Below are 21,514 nucleotides of genomic sequence, written 5' to 3'. Positions count from 1 at the left end.
AAAATCGAATGGTTGAGAAAATTCTTTAATGCTTTCTTTGAAGGACAAATCTTGATCATTAAATTAAAAAAAAAATATTTTGATTTAAATTTTATTGAAATCTAATATTTTAGCAAAAAAAGGTCGAATTCACAATATCAAAATTATGAAACATATGATTATTTTTCCAAATATTTTGAATGTTTTAAATTAAACGGTGGTTGGCACAATTTACAAATTTGAATCAAATATTCGTAGAAAAAAACAAAAAGAAAAAACTCTAAAACGGTGCACGTTATTTTAAATTCTTAAAATTTCTTAACGAATACAAATTATAGGTTTATCATTCAAATATTTTTTAAACATTTTCTGATTGGTCAAAAATAATTCGCCCGTAATTCACTGAACCTTAAATATGGTTGTTAGCTTTTGCATCAAATCAATTTTCTTTTTTTTCTCTTTTCAAATTCAAATCAATTTTCTTTTTTTGCTTCAAATCAACTTTCGAAATTTTCTCTTAAATATTTCGTTTGAGGGGTTTTTTCTGGACCCCCTGAGACCGCTCGTGGTACCCACAGGGGTACATGTACCCCAGGTCGAGAACCGCTGCTGTAGAGGAAAACAAAATGTTAGTTTTCGCGAATTCTTCATTTGGGACCATCCATAAACCACGTGGACACTTTTTTGGGAATCTGTTACCCCCCCCCCCCCCCTTCGTGGACAATTGTCCATACAAAAAAAATCTTTTTTGTATGGATCGTGGACAATCATCATACCCCCCCCCTAATGTGTCCACGTGGTTTATGGATGGTCCCTTTAGAATAACAGGAATAATATTTTTTTTGAGAAAAGAACATATTGAATACATTAAGAGGGGCTTTTGTCAAAATTTAAATAAACTTAAAATATTTTCCCGGTTTGTCAGTCAAATTCCCGAGTTTTTCCCGGTTTTCTCCCGATGGATAAAAATCCCGGGTTTTTCCCGGTTTTCCCGGTTTTTTCCCGAGGTGGCCACCCTGGTTTAATGCAACATTAGTTGATTTTTTAGATGTTTTGATGCTTATTTGTAAAAATACTGTCTTATTTAGACATATTTAAACTATTTTCAAAAAAGTTTGTTTTATAAAGCGACTATTTTTATTAAACTGATCAAACTTACAAACTTAATGTAAACTATGTTTAAATAATTTCATATCACCTTTCAACGTTGTATTTGATAAAATGGCTTGTTTTCTATTGTTCTAGCCCTTTCAAATTTCGGCCAATTACTGTGATCTTTTTCGCGAAACAAGGAATTTCTCTTTAAGGACCATTGCATACGTTCAATAACATGAATCAAATTAATTTATTCAAAATTATTCACAATGGTCGCGTTGAAATTATTGGAAGCAGTGTGATTTGTAGCTTAACGATTTATTTATTATTCAATCAATCGTCTAGTTCATGTTAAGCCCAAGCAACAATATCTTACCTCTCACAGCCCAATCCTGGAGGGCGTCCTCCGTGGCGTCGCCCCCGGCGTAATGATCTCCTGCTTGACCATTTGCTGCTGCTGCCGTTCGACCTCCTGCAGCTTTTGTTGCTCCATCTGCTCCTGGGCCTTTTGCATCTGGGACTCCATCTGGTGCAGATGTTCGGCGGCCTTGAATAAGGTTGAATGGTTTAGTTTTATGAAAATGTCTGGTTTTGTGTCAACTTACCTGCTTTCGCTTTTCGCGACTGCTTTTCCCCGTTTCCTTGACCGAGAAGAACATGGGACCGAGCTCGGCCAGCCAGAACCCGTCGACGGCGGTGGCACACTGCATGTACTCCTTGGCGGTCATCACCAGCTCGTGGTAGACGACGTAATCCGGCGTGGTTCCAAGGCCGTACAGCGCCGAGGTGGGATGCAGATAGCAGGGCATTCCGGTTCGCAGGTTGACGTACTCGCCGATACCTTTGAGGCGGGCCGCCTGGTAGAAATAAGCCGAGCAGATGCACTTCCGGACGACGTCCCAGTTGGTGCCGCAGGATTGCACCTTCAGCCGCTGCTGCACGTAAATGTCCTTGAGCTGTTGGCGAACTTCGCGCACTTTGCGCATCGCTTTGATGTGGATAAAGTGTTCGTTGCACCAGTTGGACGAGTATTTGTTCATTTTCCACTGCTGGTAGACGTTCAGGTAGGTCAGGTGGTCCGACTCGGGAACCTGGAACTTTTCGCGCACGTTGTCGGCCTCTTCTTCGCGACCCTTTGGGCGGTAAAAGATGGACGGGACGGAGAGCATCGACACTGCGTGGGGGGAAGATAGAAAGTTAGAACCTTGGATTTTTTTTTCCAAAACGAGCATTACTTACCGATGATTAGAATCTCCGCACTGCAGCCCATCTGGTTGGCCACGATCAGCATCTGGCACTGGGGCGGATCGAGCGGAAACTCGGCCATTTGCCGTCCCAGCGAGGTCAACGCTCCGGTGTGATCGAGCGCGCCCAAAATCCACAGCTGGTAAAGCGAGTTGAGGATGTTGTCCTGCGGGGGCGGGTCCATAAAGTGGAACTGCAGCAAGTCGGCCACGCCGAGCGATTTCAGCAGCAGCACCGTGTTCGCCAGGTTGGTACGCTGGATTTCGGGCACGGTTAGCGCGAGCAGTTCGTCCTTGTACTGGCGTTCGGTGTAGAGACGGAAGGCTTGTCCGGGACCGGTTCGGCCGGCACGACCGGAACGCTGGTTGGCGTTGGCTTGCGAAATGGGGTAGATCTGGAGGGCGTCCATACCGATGCGCGGGTTGTATACCTTGAGCTTGCAGTAGCCGGAATCGATTACGAAGATGATTCCGTCGACAGTGAGTGAAGTTTCGGCGATGTTGGTGGCCACGATGCATTTGCGGAGGCCTTCGGCTGATCTTTGGAAAATTTTGGCCTGCAGATCGGACGGCAGTTGAGAGTAGATTGGGAGGATTGAGAGTTCCGGAGCGTTTTCGATTTCCGCCAGCCGTTCCGTAAGGACTTCGCACGTAACCTCGATATCTTCCTGACCGGGCATGAAGATAAGCATGTCGCCTTCCAGTCCTTGCAAGTGGATTTGGAGCGCTTGTTTGACGGACGAATCGACGTAATCTTCGCAGACATTTTTGCTAAACATCACATCTACCGGATAGGTTCGTCCGGGAATTGTGTACGTCGGGACATTTCCGAAGAAGGTGGAAAACTTGGAAGCGTCCATGGTGGCGGAGGTGACGATGAGTTTCAAATCTCGACGTCTGGCCACGATATCGCGCAGCAGCCCAAACAACACGTCCGTCGACAGGGACCGCTCGTGAGCTTCGTCCATGATGACTGCGGAATATCCGTCCAAATCGCTGTCTCGCAAACTTTCGCGCAGCAAAATACCATCCGTCATGTACTTAATGACGGTATTTTCCGAGGTGCAATCTTCGAAACGGATTGCATAGCCCACGTCCTGACCAAGTTTGGTGTTCATCTCGTCCGAGACACGTTTCGCCACGGACATTGCGGCCACTCGCCTGGGCTGGGTGCAGCCGATCATTCCCAGTCGACTATAACCATCCTCGTGCAGATACTGCGTGAGTTGTGTCGTCTTGCCACTTCCGGTTTCACCCACGATGATGACCACGGAGTTTTCGCGGATGATGTTCAACAGTTCCTGCCGTACGGCAAACACCGGTAGCGACCGGCGTTGCTCGTAAATCGGTCGCTTCTTCGTGAAATCCACGCCCTCGTCCTGTGCTTGCATGTGCTCGGCAAACTTTTGATCCTTCCGGTAGTCAGCAGTGTCCGTATCCGCATCATACTTGGCATCATCGTCGTCTTTCTTCTTTTCCACTCCCATAATGTTGCCCAACTTTGTTCCTCCCAGCTCCCAGTGCTTCTTCTGGGCCTTTCGTCGTTCCTTTTGCTCTCGGTACGTCCTCACCAGCAGACTTCCTTTCCGCGCAACCATCGCCATATCTGAAGTGGCATCCTTTACCGGAATTACCGGTTCTGGTTGCTTGGTGAACACGATTCTCCCGTCCAAAAACGGTGGCACCGTGTGATGAACCAACAAATGAACACGCTCAACGGCCTCCTCGTCAAAGTCTTCGTTGAAATTAATCGACATGACCACGCCGGACGTGAGCATTCGATTCTTCTCCCACAGCTCGTTGTCCTTGTTGATTTGTCGCTGCTGCGCGGACATCCGCTTAATCCTGCGCTGCTCCAGCTGTTCCTCGCGCTTCTGCAAATACTCCGAACTGGTCCCCGAAAACGGATTGTTGTCTTCGTCGTAGCCCTCCCCGATACTGTACCACTCCCGATCCAACCGAACCTGCTCCTTCTCCCACAAATCCTTATCCTCCTCGTTCTCCCACGGCATTCCGCGCCGATCCGTCCGCGGCGTTGCGCCCGACTCCTTCCGATCCGGTGCCCATTTGTTGTACTTGTGAGCCGGCGTTGGTCGCGGTGTGTCGTCCTCCCTATTCCGTCGCGACGACGACGACGACGAAAACGAACTCACCGCCGACCGATTGCTCCGCACCGACTCCGACCCCTTCGGAATCTTCGGCGTCGGATAATCCCACGAAGACTTGCGCGTGCTTGTCGACGGCTGCCGATCGTCGTCGTCTTCCCACCCGAAAGGATCCATCCGATGATCGTTCCGCGGCGTCCTCGGCTCATCCTTGTAATGTCCTGGCGTCCTATGGGAGGATTCCCCGCGGCTACTCTTTGAGTAATACTTGTGCCGCTTCCGGTCGTCGTCCCGATCGTCCCCATCCCGACGATCTCGTTCCTTCTGCGACTTTGAACTCGCGTACAAACCCTTCCCGTGGTCATCCCGGGACCGTTCGTCCAGACGCTTCCGCGCCACCTCACTCACTCCACCCGTGTAGGACGGCGTTTCGACCGCACTTTCGCGGTACTTTTTCGACGCATTCGAAGACGATGAACTAGAACTCGCAAACGATTCCTTCCTGCGGTCAACGCGCGGCGTTGATGATTCCCCGTACTCCATGTCGTCGCCGTCCGAATCCTTAAACGAGAGCCGGGCCGCTTCCTGCTGCTTGCGGGCCCGCTGGACCGCGGCCAGTTTATCCAGACCCAAAATTGAGGCGCGCGGTTTCTTGAACACATCGCTGTCCTTGTCCTTCTTTTTGATTACGAGGCCGCCGACGGTGCTGCTGCTCGGTTCCAGCTTGGACACGTCGGAGAATTTGTCCATTTTCAAACTATTTTATTGGCAAAATTATTCAAACACATTCATTGCGAGGAAAAAACACTTGCAAACGATTCCGTCACAATCAAAACACGCGATGACAGATTCACACGTTAATTGGGTTTGAGCAATATTTTGTTTTTTTTTTAACCCAACAAGATAAGTATTTCAAACAAGAGTGTACTTATTATTTATTTAGGCATTTTCTGCTGAGCGTACAACCCAAAACATAAACAAACTGAATTTAATTTATTTCAGTTCGAAAATAAACTTTTGCAATAATGCGAAACTGTTTTGTTAACAAATGCGATGCCCTAAGCAAAAATACCTCAAGGGCAATGTTTGTGGTTCCTTGGAAGGTAAGTTTGCCTCAGCTAACCAGAAACAAAAACCTTATAAACTCATCCTTTGCCCCACCCAGGACCCGGACTTGTTCCGCCAGTGGCAGGAAATCCTCCCACAGCACCATCGTCAACTAAAGCAGCACGACCGGGTGTGCGAAAAACACTTTCGCGAGCAAGACATTGTTCGCTTTTGGCAGCACACGATTAACGGTCAAAAGGAGGTCATTCTGCGGGACAAACCAACGCTGAAACCGAGGACAGTTCCGGTGTACGACCACCAGGAAATGTTGGCCAAGATTGCGGAAACGGAGGCCCAGCCCAAGAAACCTGTTAGGCGGAAAACACGTGACGGGGCTGAGGGTGGTGCGGGACCGGCAAAGGTTTTGAGATTTGCATTGTCAAGATTATTTGTAATTCTATTTTGATTTTGTTTTACCAGCGTACCAAAAAGGAAGACCCTGAGGTCGAACCAATCGCACAAGTGCCTCATTCTTCCTCGGACTCAAGCGTGGTAGAATCTGCGGTTCACAAGATCAACGGAAGCATCGAAGGTCACGCCGTAGAGCACAACATCGTTATAGAAGTACTGGCCCACCCGGATTTCGAAACGCTATTCGACGAAGTGTACGAAGTCGAACTTCCGTCGACCCTCTGGGGAATCCACCGGGACCTAGACAGGACATTCATCGCCTTCACCGAATTCAGCAAAGACTCGATGAATGTCCGCAAATACCTGTTCATTGACCAATCGCTCCAGTATCGAATGTCCGTCGGTCAGCGTACGATGAAATCCGGAATACTGCCGGCTGCCTCAACGGAAGCAATTACCGAACTCCTCACAAAACTAGACGAAATCAAAGTCCGGAAGGTGATCATCAAAGGCAGTTCGTCGGTGCTGAATGAGTCGTGAACGTTTTATTAGACATAATTACGTAAGTTTACAAACTATTCATACAAAACCTAAAAACATTAAAACGTTACTTTGGAATAAGCGACTTGCTCTGTTGGAGCTTTTCCAGCTCCAGTTGTTTCATGTAGGCGAGAAAAATCGTCCACAGCAAACTGCACATGCTGACAAAGGGAACGCGGTTCTTTTCCGGCACAACAGAAAAATTGAACGTCTGAAGTAAAGGCCAGATGCAGATGGCAACCTGAAAAGAAAGATGAATTCTTGTGTAGAGTTTCGTGTGTTGTGTAAGGGGCAGTAGACTTGTTCTGAAGCGTGGCGATAGTACACGCTACAAACATTTGTTTGTAAGGACACTTGTTCACATGGGGATAGAAGAAAGTAGGGACCTCAATTTCCATAAAAGTGTCCACTTTATGGATAGCCTCATAGAGAACATAATTCTGTTTACGGGTCGAAAGCGCTAAGAATTTGGTTACTATATTTTTTGTGATTATTTGTTACTGATTTCAAGCTCAAGTATTAAAGTTCAAACCTGACAAAGAGACTAAACAATGTTCAAAATCAGTTTTATGATACTTTTTATTTATTTTTTTCTCCTTTAGTCCAGCCACTTTGAAACAAAAATAATATGTATTTCTCAAAAAATATATGTGTGAAAATTTTCTACATCCTTTTTAATAAATTTAGAATTTTCCAGCATGGCTGAGCTGTAGGTTAGTCGAGGTTAGTCGTAATGAATTTCAAAAATATTCATTTTTGCCTTCCTCACCTTACTGAGGAAAGGCTATAAAATCACTCGAAAACTGAACTTCTCAATTAGACCTCCTAGACCCACCTTCATGTATACCTATCGACTCAGAATCGAATTCTGAGCAAATGTCTGTGTGTGTGTGTGTGTGTGTGTGTGTGTGTGTGTGTGTGTGTGTGTGTGTGTGTGTGTGTGTGTGTGTGTGTGTGTGTGTGTGTGTGTGTGTGTGTGTAGGGATGTGGGTCTGTGCACAAAAAATATGCACTCGATTATCTCAGCACTGGCTTAACCGATTTGGACCGTTTTGGTCTCATTCGATTCGTCTTGGGGTCCCATAAGTCCCTATTGAAAATTATGAAGTTTAGTAAAGTACTTCAAAAGTTATGCTAAAAAACGATTTTGACTAAAGTCCGGAAGATTGTAAAAAGGGTGGTTTTTGTAAGAAACCCCAGCATGTTATACATTTTTAGAAAGGTATTTAAAAGACCTTTCCAACGCGACCAATACAATGAAGATCTGACAACCCTATCAAAAGTTATTAGCAATTAAGTGTTATTTATGCACTTTTTGGAAGCCGGATCTCAGATATCACGATGAAAACGTTGTCCGGATCTATCATGCAACCCGTCGTTGAACAGGTAATCAAAAGACCTTTCCAACGCGTTCAAAACATTGAAGATCTGACAATCCTATCAAAAGTTATAAGCACTTAAGAGTTATTTATACACTTTTTGGAGGCTAGTTCTCAGATATTTAGATGAAAACGTATTCCAAATATATCATGCGACCTATCTTTGGATAGGTAATTTAAAGACCTTCCTACGAGCGTGTCTATTTTGGATAGCATTACCCTTTGAATGAGAGGAAGGCACCAACCACCTAAGGGTGGATTAAGTAACGTTTTTACCTTATAATTACACTTGAAATATTAAAGTTGCCTCAAATAAACAAACAAACATCATAAACATACTTCAAGGTGCTCAGTGAGACTAGTTTCAAGATAGGTTGAACGCAGTGATGCCAGTTTGATCATGTTGACCAGACAAGACGGAATATTTGTTTCTGGTTCATTCCATCGATGCGTTAATACAAAATGTGTTCTGGGCGAAAATTAAAGTTCAAGGAAATTTGTGAAATTAGTTCAATTCTAACTCTTTAATATATTTTTTTTTTTGATTTTTGGTTCACCCACAGGAAACCGTCTTCAAAGTTGCCATCATCGATTCTCTGCGTTTTCGTTAATCCAAAGCCATAATTTTGGAAGTTGGGGACCATCCATGAACCAGGTGGATACTTTTTAAAAATCTCAACCACCCTCCCCCCCCCTACCCTCCTCCCCCCATGTAGACAATAATTGTCCATACAAAAAAGGATTTTCTAATCGATTTGGAGTCTTTAGCAAATTGTAGTCCTGATCATTGCAAATTATGATCAGGACCACAAAAATTTAGTACACTTTGAAAAATGTTAGGCCAATACGAATGTCTCTTTTTTTTATCAATAAAAGATAATCCATATTCAATAAAACTTGTTTAAATCTGTTCCGGTTGACCATCCCTATTCTCCCAACTGGCAATGCACACCCCTGTGCATTTGACAGTTCCCGGCGTGCGCCGTGACAGAAGTTAAGTCGCAAACAAACAACAGAACAGATCGGACGGAAATAAAAGCGATTTAGTTTAGTTAGAGTTAATCCGGTGTGTTTTCTTTTCTCCTCGATCCTGCGTCGTCGGACCAGTCCAAGATCCACCAAAACAAAATCTTTTCTTAGTTTAATATTAAAGAAAATAAAACAAAACTCCTTTTCAAATTACAAATGTTCTGATTTAAAATGGTGGGAAATTTTATTTTCACTCGCTTTCGTTCGCTAAAAGTTCATGATGCCTTGTTGCAAAACGAAGTGAAGTCATTTTTTATTCTTTTTCTGTCAGAAATGGAAATAAAGCCTTCTTGTTTATACTTTTTTTCATTATCAGGTTTATAAAGAGTTTTTTTTTGGGAATTTAATTTAAAAATCAGTTTCTTTCCTCTTAATACTAACATCACTAAAACTTTTCGAACTTTCCCTATCCTATATCCCTTACCTTGTACGTTGGTGGCACTTTGGCTTTGACTTCGGCGAACGATTCCTTAACCGTTTTGGACTCGAGCAAGCTCATACTAAAGTAGAAAAGGCTCATCGCCAACGGTGTATAACTAATTTGCTCGGTAACTGCCTACGATCAAAGGATTAAGTTAGAGATTTATTTGATTTCATCTGTTGCACCAAATTCAACCTTCGCTATCGCCGATCGGAGCGTTTGGGCGGGCCACATCATGGAGGCCAGCCGAATCCAACAGTAAAGTGAGGGCGCAACGATGAATCCTCCATACACGAAAAACCGAAAGCATTTCGTCCAGTCGTAGTCCCCTGTACACGAAACAAAGGAAATAAATTGATTCATTCATGAAAGTCTCTTTGGCCAAGGTGTTCAAAGGACGCCGGCCGCCCCTTAGTAAACACAAGTTGTTGCACGCGATCGCGAAAAAAACGAGGGAAGTACATTCCGCGAGCGTTGCACCAACGGGGTCAAGTGTTGGCGCGCGGCCAAGTTCACTGTCACGACGGCCTTTTAACGTCACGATTAGTATTTGTTTGCGGTCGAAACGAAATAAATAAAAGTCGCGACGAACTCTAACAACGTGTTGTTCTTTATTCTGCTTGTTCGAGAATGATCGCTCCTAACGGAAGTTTTTTGGGGAAGTGACATTTACTGGGCCTTTTTCTGTGTCAGTGTGTGTGTAATGTTGTGTTGGGAAGTGGACTGTATACGCTTAAGGGGATTTAATCAAAATAGTACACACTGCGTGGGTTCTACCCAAACATCCTCCCCACCTTGAGGCAGTAGCCTCAATCAGTCGGTAGTGGAACCAACTTCTGGATCGGTCTCTGGTACTCCGTTGTTCCTCTGCGCAGCGTGACGGTCCGCACGATGCCATTGCGATCCGGGTGTGTCGCAACTACTCTGGCCAACTCCCACTGGGCCGGCGGGGTGTTCTCGTTCTTGACCAGCACCAAGCGGTTGACCTGCAGGTTGTCGATCTCTGATTGCCACTTGCTGCGCGGTTGCAGCGACGTCACGTACTCGTTGCGCCAACGCGTCCAGATTTCTTCCACCTTCTGCTTGACGAGCTGCCAGTTGTCCAGTCGGTTACGCGGTACGTCCGAAACGCTGGGTTCCGGCAGGAGGTTCATCGGCTGTTGGATGATGAAGTGTCCGGGGGTGAGGGCCTCGCAGCTATCGGGAGAGTTGGAGATGGCGCAAAGTGGGCGCGAGTTGAGGCAGGCCTCGATTTGCGTCAGGATGGTGTAGAGTTCTTCGTAGGTGGCTGACTCGTTTCCCAGGACCTTGCGCAGGTGGGTCTTCGCACTCTTGACCGCTGCTTCCCACAATCCTCCCATGTGGGGTGCGGAAGGCGGAATGAAGGTCCACTTGATCCCAATATTTGCAGCGAAGTGGGCGGCTTGTTGCTTGAACTCGTCGGTTACGAAAAACTCCTGCATCTGCCGATCGGCTCCGACGAAGTTCGTCCCGTTGTCGGACCATATCTCGGTGCACAGTCCCCTTCTGGCGATGAACCGTTTGAGTGCACCGAAGAAGGCCTTCGTAGACAGGTCACCGGCGACTTCCAAGTGCACAGCTTTCGTACAGAGACATACGAACACTGCGATGTAGCCCTTTGTCACGTGTGGTTTCCTTGGGTTGCCGCTCTTGACGAGGATTGGGCCTGCGTAGTCGACTCCGACGTGGACGAATGCTCTGGCCGGTGTTGTTCGTACCGCGGGAAGACTTCCCATCAGCTGCTGAGCGGTTCTGGCTTTCATTCGGCAACAGCGGACGCACTTTAGCAGTTGCTGTCGCACGACCGTCTGGCATCCCATCACCCAAAAACGCTGGTTGAGGGTTGAGATCACCAAGGTAGGCCCTGCGTGTAGGTTGTCCAGGTGAAGGTCTTGAATGACAAGTGTTGTCAGTCGGTGCTGATGCGGCAGAATGGGCGGGTGTCTCATGTCGTAGGGGATGTCGGCGTTCTGCAGCCTTCCTCCGACACGAAGTGTTCCGTCTCGGTCGATGAACGGAAAGAGCGGGCGCAGCTTGCTCTTGTTGAAAACCTCGGTCGATTTGCGCAGGCAGGCAATCTCCTTCGCAAATGCTTCGTGTTGTGCTAGTCGCACGAGTTGTAGACCAGCTACCTTGAGTTCCACCGGTGTCAGCGGTCCGGTTAAACGTTCCACCTTCGGTCGCGCCAGGTTGAACAGGAACCGTCGGATCGTCGCCAGTGTCCGAGTGCAGCGGCGTAGCGAGGAGAACCGATCGAGAAGGTAGCGCTCCAGGGTGAAGTTGCTACGCGGGGAGCCAATCTCCAGACAGAATGTGCGAATTTGTCGTTCTTCGAGGGGTGGTGCCTTCGGTGCTGGTGCTGCGCAGTGTTCCAAGAACGACTGCTCGCAGTGAGCCCAGTAAGGGGAGTCCCACCACAGCGGATGGTTGAGCAGCTCGAGCGGCGAGATCCCTCGCGACGCACAGTCGGCCGGGTTGTCCTTCGATGACACATGGTGCCACATGCTCCTGGGCAGGAAGTCCAGGATCGCTGACGTTCGATTGGCGACGAAAGTCTTCCACTTGCGAGGGTGTGCCGACAACCATTCCAGTACGATTGCCGAGTCCGTGAAGGCAAAGTGTTGCAGCTCGAGATGGCACAAAGCGAGGGAGACTCGCTTCATCAGGGCGGCCAGCAGCCAGGAACCGTTGAGTTCGAGCTTTGGGACGCAGATCTGCTGAATTGGCGCAACCTTGGTTTTAGCGCAAATCAGCACGATGTGGATTTTCCCGTTGCGGTCCGCAGACCGGCCGTAGACAACCGCAGAGTACGCCGACTCCGAGGCGTCCGAGAATCCGAGCAGCTGCAACTTGCCGTTGAAGGCTGGAATTCGGCGGGGCACGCGAATCCGCTCCAGCAGATGAAGCGTTTGCTTGATGGTGTTCCAATCTGCTTCGGGAAGGGGTGGCAGCGGGTCGTCCCACAGCAAGTCGTACAGCCACAGCAGTTGGAAGATGATTTTGATCTTGACGATCACTGGAGCGAGCCATCCGAACGGGTCGAATAGCCTGGATGCGTCGGAGAGGAGTTGACGCTTCGTGTTCGGGCTGTTGATGTCCAGGTTGACCTTGAACTCGAACCAGTCACTAGTTGGAGACCAGTGAATCCCAAGTGCCTTGACCGACGCTGTCACGTTCGTGAACTCAACAGGAACTGGTCCCTGTCGGCTGTCTGCGATGTTCTCCAGCAGCTCGGGTGCGTTGGAGGACCACTTTCGGAGGACGAATCCAGCTTCGCCCAGGATGGTTGTGATCTGGCCAGCTAGCTCTTGAGCTTCTTCGACTGTGTCGGCGCCGGACATCAGGTCGTCCACGTAGAACCCTTTGAGGATCCTGTCAGCTGCTACGGGGTGCTTCTCAGCGTTGTCTCGGGCCGCTTGTCGGAGAGACTCGGTCGCTAAGTAGGCTGCGCTTGAAGTGCCGTACGTCACCGTCGTCAGACGGTAGTGCTGCACCGGTTGGTCGGGATCATCGCGCCAGACGATCCGTTGGAAGTCCGTGTCCTGCTTGTCCACCCGTACTTGCCTGTACATCTTCTCGATGTCGCTCACGAAGACCACGGGGTAGGTGCGGAAGCGGCAGTAGACGTCGTACAGGTCTTCGTTGTTGTTTGGACCAATCAGCAACCGGTCGTTCAACGACACGCCAGAACTGGTTCTGCACGAGCCATCGAAGACGACACGCAACTTCGTTGTTGAACTGTCCTCCTTCTGGACTGCGTGGTGAGGCAAATAGAAGCACTCGCTGGGGTGCTTGTCGACTTCGGATTGCGGGATGAGCTCCATGTGTCCCAGTTGCTGGTACTCGGACATGAAGTTGCGGTAGGCTTGCTTGAACGGCGGATTCGAGAGGAACTTCCGCTCCATCGCATGCAGCCTTCTGAGTGCCGCACCGAGCGAGTCGCCCAATGCCGGCTTGGAGTCGTCGAAGGGGAGCCGAACCACGAATCGGCCCTCGTCGTTGCGCCTGGTGGTCATGTTGAAGATGTCAACAGCGCGCTTCTCGTCGGCGGTGAGTACCTTGGCCGCAGGCACTTCCTCGGTTTCCCAAAACTTGCGCAGCGTCTGGTCGATGTTGACATCTAGCTGCACCGCGAAGGACACCAGATTTGTTTGCAGCATTGTTTCACCACCGAACTTGCCGGCGACGAGCCAGCCGAGCGATGACTTTTGGGCCACGGGTAGACCGTCCTCGTCTGTAACCTGGCCCGCTTGTAGAATCGGCAGGAACAGCTCGGCGCCTAGGATGACGTCTACCGGTCCCGCTTTGTAGTACTCCGGATCGGCTAGCTGGAGCCCTCGGAGTAGTTCCAATTGCTTGGGCTTGAAGCTTTGGCACGGTGTGGGGGGAGCCAACACTTCAAGCACGTACGCCTGCGTCTTCATCACCACTTCGTCGCTGAAACGGGGTGCAATCTCCAGCAGCGCCATTCCCCGGGTGGTTCCTGCTTGTGTCCCGGCAACTCCGGTTACTGGGAACCGCGCGTTGCTCCGGCTGATCCCGAGTCGCGTCATGCAGGCCTCGCTTATCAGCGACGCGCCAGAGCACGAGTCTATCATCGCCCTAGCAGTGTGGAAGACACCATTCTTACCGCGCAGCTTGACGAGCGCAGTGGGTAGAACGGTGATCTTGACGGCTGGATCACTGGTGACCTCCGCCTTGAAACTCGAAACCGTGGGTTGAGCTTCCATGGCCGGTTGCTGGACCGGCATCGCTGCTATCTGTTGACCCGGAAGCCCTGCGGTAGCTGCCTGTCTGCCGCCGTGCTGACAGAGGAGCGTATGATGACGCTGGTTGCATCCATCAGTCTTGCAGGTGTGCTTCGAGGAACAGGTTTTTGCCGTGTGCGACGTCCTCAGGCAGTTGAAGCAAAGTCTGGACTTCTGCACCAACTCCCGACGGTCGGCGACGCTGGACGCCTTGAACGCATCGCACAGGAACAGCAAGTGCTCTTTGGAACACTTTGGGCAGGGCTGCGGTGTTGCGACGTAGCTCTGCACCTTCTTCTCAGCTGGCTTGGCCGGCTGCTTTCGTATCTCCTTCTTCGCTCCCGCTCCACTCAAGGTGCACTTTCGTGTGAATGATGAGCAGGTTTCGATGGCGTCGCACCGGTCCTCAAGGAACTTCAGGAAGTCCGTGAGGCTCGGGTTCTCCAAAGTGACGAGTTTTTGCGCCCAAAGCGCCTGCGTCTCCTCGTCGATCTTCTCCAGGAGCAGCTGGATCAGCCAGGGGTCCCGCGACTGGTACTGCTCGCCCAAGACGTCGAGCTGCCGAACCACCTCGTCCGAGGTCGTGACCAGCTTCTGGAGGTTGCCAGCGGTTGCGTCTGACACGACAGGTTGATCCAGGAACTCCTTCACCAGCGCGAACACGGTGTACTTCTTCTGGTCGTACTTCCTCAGCAGCTTGTCCCACGCCAGCGGGTAGTTGTCATCCGAGATGCCGAATGAGCTGATTTGGGATGCTGCGTCGCCCTCCAGCAGCGACTTCAAGTACTGCAGCTTCTGCGACGGCCGCAGCGACTCCTTGCTGTGGATGGTGCTGACGAACAGGTCCTTGAACGAAAGCCATTCTTTCCGGACTCCCGCGTACTTCGGGATGTTGATTGGAGGAAGCCGGACGTTGATGAAGGGATCCGGTTGTGCTTGAGCTGGTTGTCCTACTGGAGGAGGGTTTCCCTGCTGAATCTGGTTCAGCTGGGCTGCGTGGGCCGCTTGGTTGGACAGGAGCGCTCGTTGCGTTTCCAACAGCGCCGCTACCGCAGTTTTCAGGTTGTTCGCCGGCTCAGCGAACGATCGATCGCTGGCGCCGGAACCTTCGTCGAGGGCAGCGTAGATCGCCTTCGCTGCATAGTACCGATCTTCAAACTCCTTCCGGTAGTCGAAGACCGAGACTAGGTTTTCCAAGGTGGTCGCTGAGGTTCCGTCCTCGAACTGGTCCTGGACGTCGAAGAAACTGCTCCCCAGCGCCTCGAGGCGCACCAGACGCTCCCGGACCTCAGATAGTGAGGGGTTTTGCGTCTTCACTCGTTCCGCGGTTTCGAGTTCGCGTTTCACTTTCGCAAAGAGAGAATTCCGTTTCGCGGTAATCGATTCCATCGGGAAATCGCACGGTTCAACTTATTCGGTTCGCGAAGGACCATAAATGTTTGCGGTCGAAACGAAATAAATAAAAGTCGCGACGAACTCTAACAACGTGTTGTTCTTTATTCTGCTTGTTCGAGAATGATCGCTCCTAACGGAAGTTTTTTGGGGAAGTGACATTTACTGGGCCTTTTTCTGTGTCAGTGTGTGTGTAATGTTGTGTTGGGAAGTGGACTGTATACGCTTAAGGGGATTTAATCAAAATAGTACACACTGCGTGGGTTCTACCCAAACAGTATTGCTTCACAGCTGACAGAATTTTCCTGATCACTTTCGATTCGATTTTTTGCAAACTTCACCACGTACTCCAGTGCGTTCCGACGAGAGACTGCTGAATGAGACATCCGGTGGGCCATAGGAAACTGTACGTGACCATCCCCCGAGCCACTGGATACCGGTTGAGGAACACTTGGGCCCGACTAAACATCAACCGCAGCATTGTGCGTTATGAAAATGTTCGAATAATATTTATTACGTAAAAACTTCCTGTGCGCCAAAAATCTCTCAAGGATGAGTAATTCGTTGAGGAAATTTCAATTTTCGGAAGCAAGCAGCGCACGCCTGCTCGTCGCGTTTAGTACTAAACTATCCAACCGATGTTGTTTGCGCGAAGCGTTGATCTCCGCTGAACGTGGTAGTTTACTTTCTGCACATGCGGATTGAGATCGGTTAAGCTATGAGATGGTTTGTGTGCAGATGAATTTGGACAATGAAACCTGCTTTCTGAAAAAATGGTGGTTTAGAACTATCTAACCTAGATATCTGTTATTATGGAATTTTTGTTAAAGGTGGTAAACATTAATTTACAGCCAACATTTAAAATATGAGCGTTTGAAAATGTCAGCTTTATTCAGAAATCTAACAATTGTCTAATTTTGTTCATATTTTACGCTCAATTCCTTATTCCAAATTTCAAGGCAACTGACCGGTATTTGATCCCCGAATCTTCTGCTTGTGGAACAAAACCCGCAACATTTGGCCGGTTGATTTTGTAATATTATTTAAAATCTACAAAAAAAAAGTGTATTTAAGAGCAAGTCCACGAGGAAAGCATACCCATCTCGCATCGACCTCACCAATCAACGAGAAGTAGAACAAATCGGGACACAAAATGTAACTTACACACTTGAATTTTTTTACCGAATTCGATAGTTCAAAAATCGGTAAAATTTAGATCGGTAAACCATTTGTCAAAATGAACAAAATTTTACCGAATTTCGGTTGTACGATGAACATTAATGAACTGCAATACCGAATTTCAGTAAGTGTTTACTAGGGTGACAATAAAAAAATCGAATCCTTAGGCAAAAAATAAGTCTTGAGTTTTTTTTAGAAGGTCCAATAAACCAAATTTTCATTTTTTGCTTTTTGGGTGTTTTTGAAACCGCCTTGAGTCAGGGCACGGGTATGAATCTTCAAGCAATTTCAATATGGCGACTTGTATCAGAAGAAAGTGAGGCATTTTCGCTAGTTCTCACTGTTCTGTGTTCTGCGTGCACGTCCGCAAATATCGACCACACACATACTAACACAAAGCGCCACCAAGAGGCAAAAGGTAGTTACGAATATTTGTGGCACTTTTGTTAAATAATATGCGGTTTTGCAAAAACAAATAACAAAACCAACTTAGTTCGACCATCAAACTTGTAATTCGTTGCTGATTTGTTGGGAATTTTTTTAAAAATAAATAGTTTTTTTTTGCAGCACCCCTTTTGGGCGGACATTTCTGTTGTCACCTTTTGGTTCCTTGGATTTGCCATAGAGATCTCCACGGTTTCTCTCACGCACACCACGATTCTGTGTTAGTATTTGTATTTAAAGTATTGTTTTGGTTTTGATCGATTGTGATTGGCTGAATTCCAAGCAGCTGATTTTGTTTACACTATTTTTACGCAGACATAGGCAAATCGAGTAGACCAATCGTCTGTAAAAAACAGCTGTTTACCACGTGGTCGTGGTATAACAAAGGACACAGCTGATTTTGACAGACGAATCATTCTACTCGATTTGCCTATGTCTGCGTGTACATTTTGTTACAAACTAATACACTCTCGCGCGTGGATATCTCTATGGATAATTTCACAGTGTAATAAACAGGGCAGCTACCACCACGCGGCGCCACCGTTTTGATTGGGAAAATGATACAGGTTTTTCAGACGAGTTTCAATTTCGTGGTCAGGGGTATTAAAAAACACCCAAAAAGCAAAAAAAAATGAAAATTTGGTTTATTGGACCCTTCAAAAAAAAAAAAAAAAAACTCCAGAAGTATCGGTGAAAATTTTGAGCCAAATCGTTTAAGGTTAAGAGATCTCTTTTTATCGTTGAAATTTATACGGGGAAAATCTCAAAAATGTATGCAGAAAAACATCGCTTTAGTATTTTTCTGTCAGGTGGCGCGAGTCTCGCCCAAAATTGTCCAAGTGTGAGATTCTTGTAGAAAATTCAATTTCCTACAACTTTGTCGAAGGGTGCAAAACGATCCGAGTTGATCCTGATTTTTGGTGTTTTTTAGTGAGACGTAGTTTCATATATGCTTCATATGTACCCCTTATATTCTTTCAAGTATATAAGCCGATTTCTTCTCATCGCATTGCTAATAACTCATCAGTATTAACTCGGATCTTCTTGCAGCCTTGGACAAAATTGTAGGAAATTAAATTTCCTACAAGAATCTCACACTTGGACAATTTTGGGGGAGACCATTTGCTGCCACATTTTTTAGCGATTTTCCCCATAAGCGACCCCTTAACTTTAACCGATTTGGCTCAAAATCGGCATAGTTACTTATAATTGCCTAAAGATTCGAGCCAGATTTTTCAAAATTTAATTTTTTTCTTGTCACCCTAGTGTTTACCGAAATGAAAGATGAAGCATCCCAATCGATTATATCTGAAGGGAGTTATTGGAATGTTAGTTACAAAATAGCACAATTTTCAAATTTAATCACTAACTGTTTGTGCTCGTCTAGGTTGGGCTGCTATTTATTGTCAGCAATTCTACATTAAACACTTAACAAATCAAATATAAATTTCACTAGTCTGATTTCCTTACAGAATGCCTTTAAATACAATTTGTTCTACAATAAATACACTTCACTCTTTGGTTAAACACGTCCACATTTGAATCCTTCTAGCAAAGATTAGAGTGCTGCCAGCTTTCGTTGCACTTCAATTTCTATCGTTTTTGGGGATCCCATTGTCACTCCATCCGCAACGATGTCGTCTTCCGAGCTGTGCTCGGGTCTTTGCTTCATATAAGCCAGGAATGTTGTCCAAAGTAAACTGCAAATGCTCACGAATGGAACCCGGTTGTGTTCGGCTATCAGTGTGAAGTTGATCGTTTGAATGATTGGCCAAACGCAGACTCCAACCTTATACGTATCCGGAAATTTATCCTTCACTTCCTGGACCGCCTCTTTCGTAGTTTTCTGCTCTAGTAAACTCATCCCAAAGAAGAAACTCGTTCCGGCCAAAGGACCATAGCTGAATTGTTCCACAATTGCCTAAGAAAAATAAAAAGTGTTATTTGAATGTTTTTCATTGAGTCAAATTGATGTTACTTTGGTAATTCCCGATTTAAGATTCATTGAGGGCCACATTTGGCTGGAAAGTTTTACCCATCCGTACAATGAGGGAGCCACGAAAAATGTTCCAAATATTGCAAAGTTCAAACTCTGGCGGTAGTTGTATGTGCCTGACGAAGGTAAAATAAAATATTTTAAAATTGCAATTGCAATCATACAAATGACTTACGCCAGTTTTTCCCGTCCATTGTTTGCTGAATGATGCTGCCCGTTGGCCATAAAATACTGTACGTTACCATGCCTTTCACTATTGGGTGATTGCGGAATACGCTCTTCACAACTGAGAGACTCATTTCGATTTTGTTTAAAGCAGATATCGATGGTAAATCTGAAAGAAACAAAAATAAAATAAAATTTTAGGTTAACACCTAAACTCCCAAGCTTCAGATAAAGAGGAAATTTCCATACAAATTCCCTATTTTTCTCGAGTTTGGGAGTTTAGGTATAAAATTGAACGACAATTTCTTGTACGAAAACACTTCTTTTAATTTTTGTTGTATAAAGTTTGCCTGATTGTTTTACCTATAACTTTAGCGGTCTCCATATAAAATGGACTCTCATTCTTTCAAAAAACTGTCCTCACCCTCAGTGAGATACATTTTGTTGTTACAGTCCAGACTCGACTATCCGAAGCCTCAATTATCCGAAGGTTTATATGGGACTTCGAATAATCGAATCACGAAGAAAAAAAAAACTTTTTTTCTTGTTTTAAACATCAAATTCGAGTTCTGCGACCCCATTTTAGTAGTTTATTGCCTATTAAATAATAAAATGCATTTTTTTTTCAATATTTCGTCACTGCCAATATATGTCACCATCTTGAATTTAGATTAAGCTCGACAATAAAAAAAAGACAAAGAAAAAAAATGTTTTTCGTGATTCGATTATCCGAAGTTAAAAAAATTCAAAAGCCTTCGGATAATCGAGTCTGGACTGTATCAAGTGGGTGAAATACTAATGGCCTATCTACAATCACTTAGCTTAGAACATCAAAGTAAAGTAGTTACTTAGGAAAGTCTGCAACTTACGTTCATCATCCACAATCAACTTAGAAAACTTGCTGGGCTGATATACGTTGCTATGCAGTTGTTTGTTTACCTTTGATATGGAAACGTCAACTTACCGTAGATTTTGAAATTTTCCAAACCAAACGTCAGTTTCTAATTTGATTACTTTACCATTGTAGAAACTCAGATTCATTTCCATTGATTCAAATTCCTAAGCTAAGTGAAATTTTCTAAGCTAAGTGATTGTAGATAGGCCATAACGGCTTGCTTTAATAAACATGTGTACAAAGAATGGAATGAACCAACATTTCAAAATTGATAACGTTTGATTGACAGCTTTATGTGATCTCCCGTTTCCGCTATTTTGATTATTTTTAAGACTACATATTTCTTGTAATATATTTTTAATGAAACGGTTTTGGTATTTTTTCGACATTCTCCAAATCATGGTTACAAATTGCAGTCGTTTAGAACTCTTGTAATAACATTTGCTAGTCATCAAAGTGTGTTCATTCGAATGAACACTGCAAACAGCGTGATCTTATTTACACTTCCCGCGCACGTGTTTCAAACCAGTGGTAGTAAGCCAACGCACACAGGTATGTTTGCTGCTCTTGATAACAAGTGACGGAAACAAGTTAGCCTCGACCTTGATTTTGGCAAATGAGTTTGCAGGTCCTTAAATTGCTACTCTTAAAACGTACCAAATAGTGTAAAGGTGGAAATTCGGAATAGTTCTTGGTTACGGACACTGCTTCTGGTTGTTAAAATGCAAAATATTGTATGAACTTTAATATAAATCACACTATTTCACAGAAGCAGTGACGTAAAAACCTAACAACTCTCTCAGTGCTTTTTAGACTGTTTAGACATATAACACGTTTCACAGACCTGGCCTGATTGTGTGTTACAAACGGTTTAGTCACTGTACGAGTTGAATCTATACAATATTGGGTAAGCGCGGTATTCATGTTTGAGCACGTTTTGAACGTGTACGAAAACATCACATTTTTTTTCAATTCCACAGTTAAATTTTGGGTTTAAAGTTTTATCCAGACATCTCAGCGGCCGTGGCTGACTGGTTACGGTGTTCGCTTTGTAAGCGAATGGTCTTGGGTTCGATGCCCATCTGCTCCCAACGAGAAAGTATAGGAAATATAAATCTTGAAACTGTGAACATGATCGAAAAATCAATGTCGCTCGAGTCGGGGTTCGATCCCCCCTCCTTTGGATCGATAAGCAAAAATGCTAACCACTAGGCCATCGCGAATTGGTGAGCTGTGACTGGAATTAGGAATACTGTTACTATATACGCGCTGGGTCCTTGTCCACTTGACAAGGGTTCGGAAGTTCTAAATAACGTTTGAATCCGATTGGTCCAAACGTTCTTCAGGGCGGGGCTTGTCGATAAAGCTGAAGTACCTCGCGCTCGGCTAGCCAGCGTAGAAATGGGTCACCGAAGCTTGGCAGA

The 21,514-nt window shown here is 46.2% G+C and overlaps 4 protein-coding genes across 5 annotated transcripts in view; 1 reads left to right on the top strand and 3 right to left on the bottom strand.

Annotated features, from left to right (window-relative positions):
- Positions 1–5,265, bottom strand: part of LOC120419903 (pre-mRNA-splicing factor ATP-dependent RNA helicase PRP16-like) — a 60,516-nt gene extending 55,251 nt beyond the window's left edge. For both annotated transcript variants that reach the window (XM_052706376.1, XM_039582770.2), the window contains exons 1-3: positions 2,314–5,265; positions 1,680–2,248; positions 1,451–1,621 (exon numbers count right to left, since the gene is read on the bottom strand). In XM_052706376.1, coding sequence (XP_052562336.1) covers positions 1,454–1,621; positions 1,680–2,248; positions 2,314–5,173 — 3,597 coding nt within the window. In that variant the 5' untranslated portion in view covers positions 5,174–5,265 and the 3' untranslated portion in view covers positions 1,451–1,453. The remainder of the gene's footprint in view (positions 1–1,450; positions 1,622–1,679; positions 2,249–2,313) is intronic.
- Positions 5,266–5,370: 105 nt separating this feature from the next.
- On the top strand, positions 5,371–6,421 carry LOC120419878 (uncharacterized). Its single transcript, XM_039582741.2, has 3 exons — positions 5,371–5,526; positions 5,589–5,891; positions 5,951–6,421. The coding sequence occupies exons 1-3, from the start codon at positions 5,449–5,451 to the stop codon at positions 6,419–6,421; spliced, it is 852 nt and encodes a 283-aa protein (XP_039438675.1). The 5' UTR covers positions 5,371–5,448.
- On the bottom strand, positions 6,408–16,778 carry LOC120419880 (mpv17-like protein). The gene is made up of 4 exons (XM_039582744.2): positions 15,760–16,778; positions 9,446–9,579; positions 9,254–9,385; positions 6,408–6,662 (listed from the first exon to the last, which is right to left on the bottom strand). Exons 1-4 carry the CDS (start codon positions 15,890–15,892, stop codon positions 6,489–6,491), a joined length of 573 nt encoding a protein of 190 aa, XP_039438678.1. The 5' UTR covers positions 15,893–16,778; the 3' UTR covers positions 6,408–6,488.
- Positions 16,779–18,416: 1,638 nt separating this feature from the next.
- Positions 18,417–20,915, bottom strand: LOC120419879 (mpv17-like protein). Its single transcript, XM_039582743.2, has 4 exons — positions 20,748–20,915; positions 19,206–19,364; positions 19,013–19,146; positions 18,417–18,955 (listed from the first exon to the last, which is right to left on the bottom strand). Exons 2-4 carry the CDS (start codon positions 19,327–19,329, stop codon positions 18,593–18,595), a joined length of 621 nt encoding a protein of 206 aa, XP_039438677.1. The 5' UTR covers positions 19,330–19,364; positions 20,748–20,915; the 3' UTR covers positions 18,417–18,592.
- Positions 20,916–21,514: the final 599 nt, after the last annotated feature.

Source organism: Culex pipiens, chromosome 1, assembly GCF_016801865.2.
Source record: "Culex pipiens pallens isolate TS chromosome 1, TS_CPP_V2, whole genome shotgun sequence".
Classification (NCBI taxonomy): domain Eukaryota; kingdom Metazoa; phylum Arthropoda; class Insecta; order Diptera; family Culicidae; genus Culex; species Culex pipiens.
Note: the sequence above shows the minus strand (reverse complement) of the source record. Positions and strands in the feature narration are given on the sequence as shown.

Excerpts from the sequence above, each read along its gene's own strand:
- LOC120419878 (XM_039582741.2), top strand. The coding sequence starts at position 5,449 with ATGCGAAACTGTTTTGTTAACAAATGCGATGCCCTAAGCAAAAATACC. Across the intron at positions 5,527-5,588 it reads TGTTTGTGGTTCCTTGGAAG|GACCCGGACTTGTTCCGCCA; the intron begins GTAAGTTTGCCT and ends TGCCCCACCCAG. Across the intron at positions 5,892-5,950 it reads GTGGTGCGGGACCGGCAAAG|CGTACCAAAAAGGAAGACCC; the intron begins GTTTTGAGATTT and ends TTGTTTTACCAG.
- LOC120419880 (XM_039582744.2), bottom strand. The coding sequence starts at position 15,892 with ATGCTGCGGTTGATGTTTAGTCGGGCCCAAGTGTTCCTCAACCGGTAT. Across the intron at positions 9,580-15,759 it reads TCTCGTCGGAACGCACTGGA|GGGACTACGACTGGACGAAA; the intron begins GTACGTGGTGAA and ends TTTCGTGTACAG. Across the intron at positions 9,386-9,445 it reads TCCGATCGGCGATAGCGAAG|GCAGTTACCGAGCAAATTAG; the intron begins GTTGAATTTGGT and ends CTTTGATCGTAG.
- LOC120419879 (XM_039582743.2), bottom strand. The coding sequence starts at position 19,329 with ATGAGTCTCTCAGTTGTGAAGAGCGTATTCCGCAATCACCCAATAGTG. Across the intron at positions 19,147-19,205 it reads AATGGACGGGAAAAACTGGC|GCACATACAACTACCGCCAG; the intron begins GTAAGTCATTTG and ends TACCTTCGTCAG. Across the intron at positions 18,956-19,012 it reads TTAAATCGGGAATTACCAAA|GCAATTGTGGAACAATTCAG; the intron begins GTAACATCAATT and ends TATTTTTCTTAG.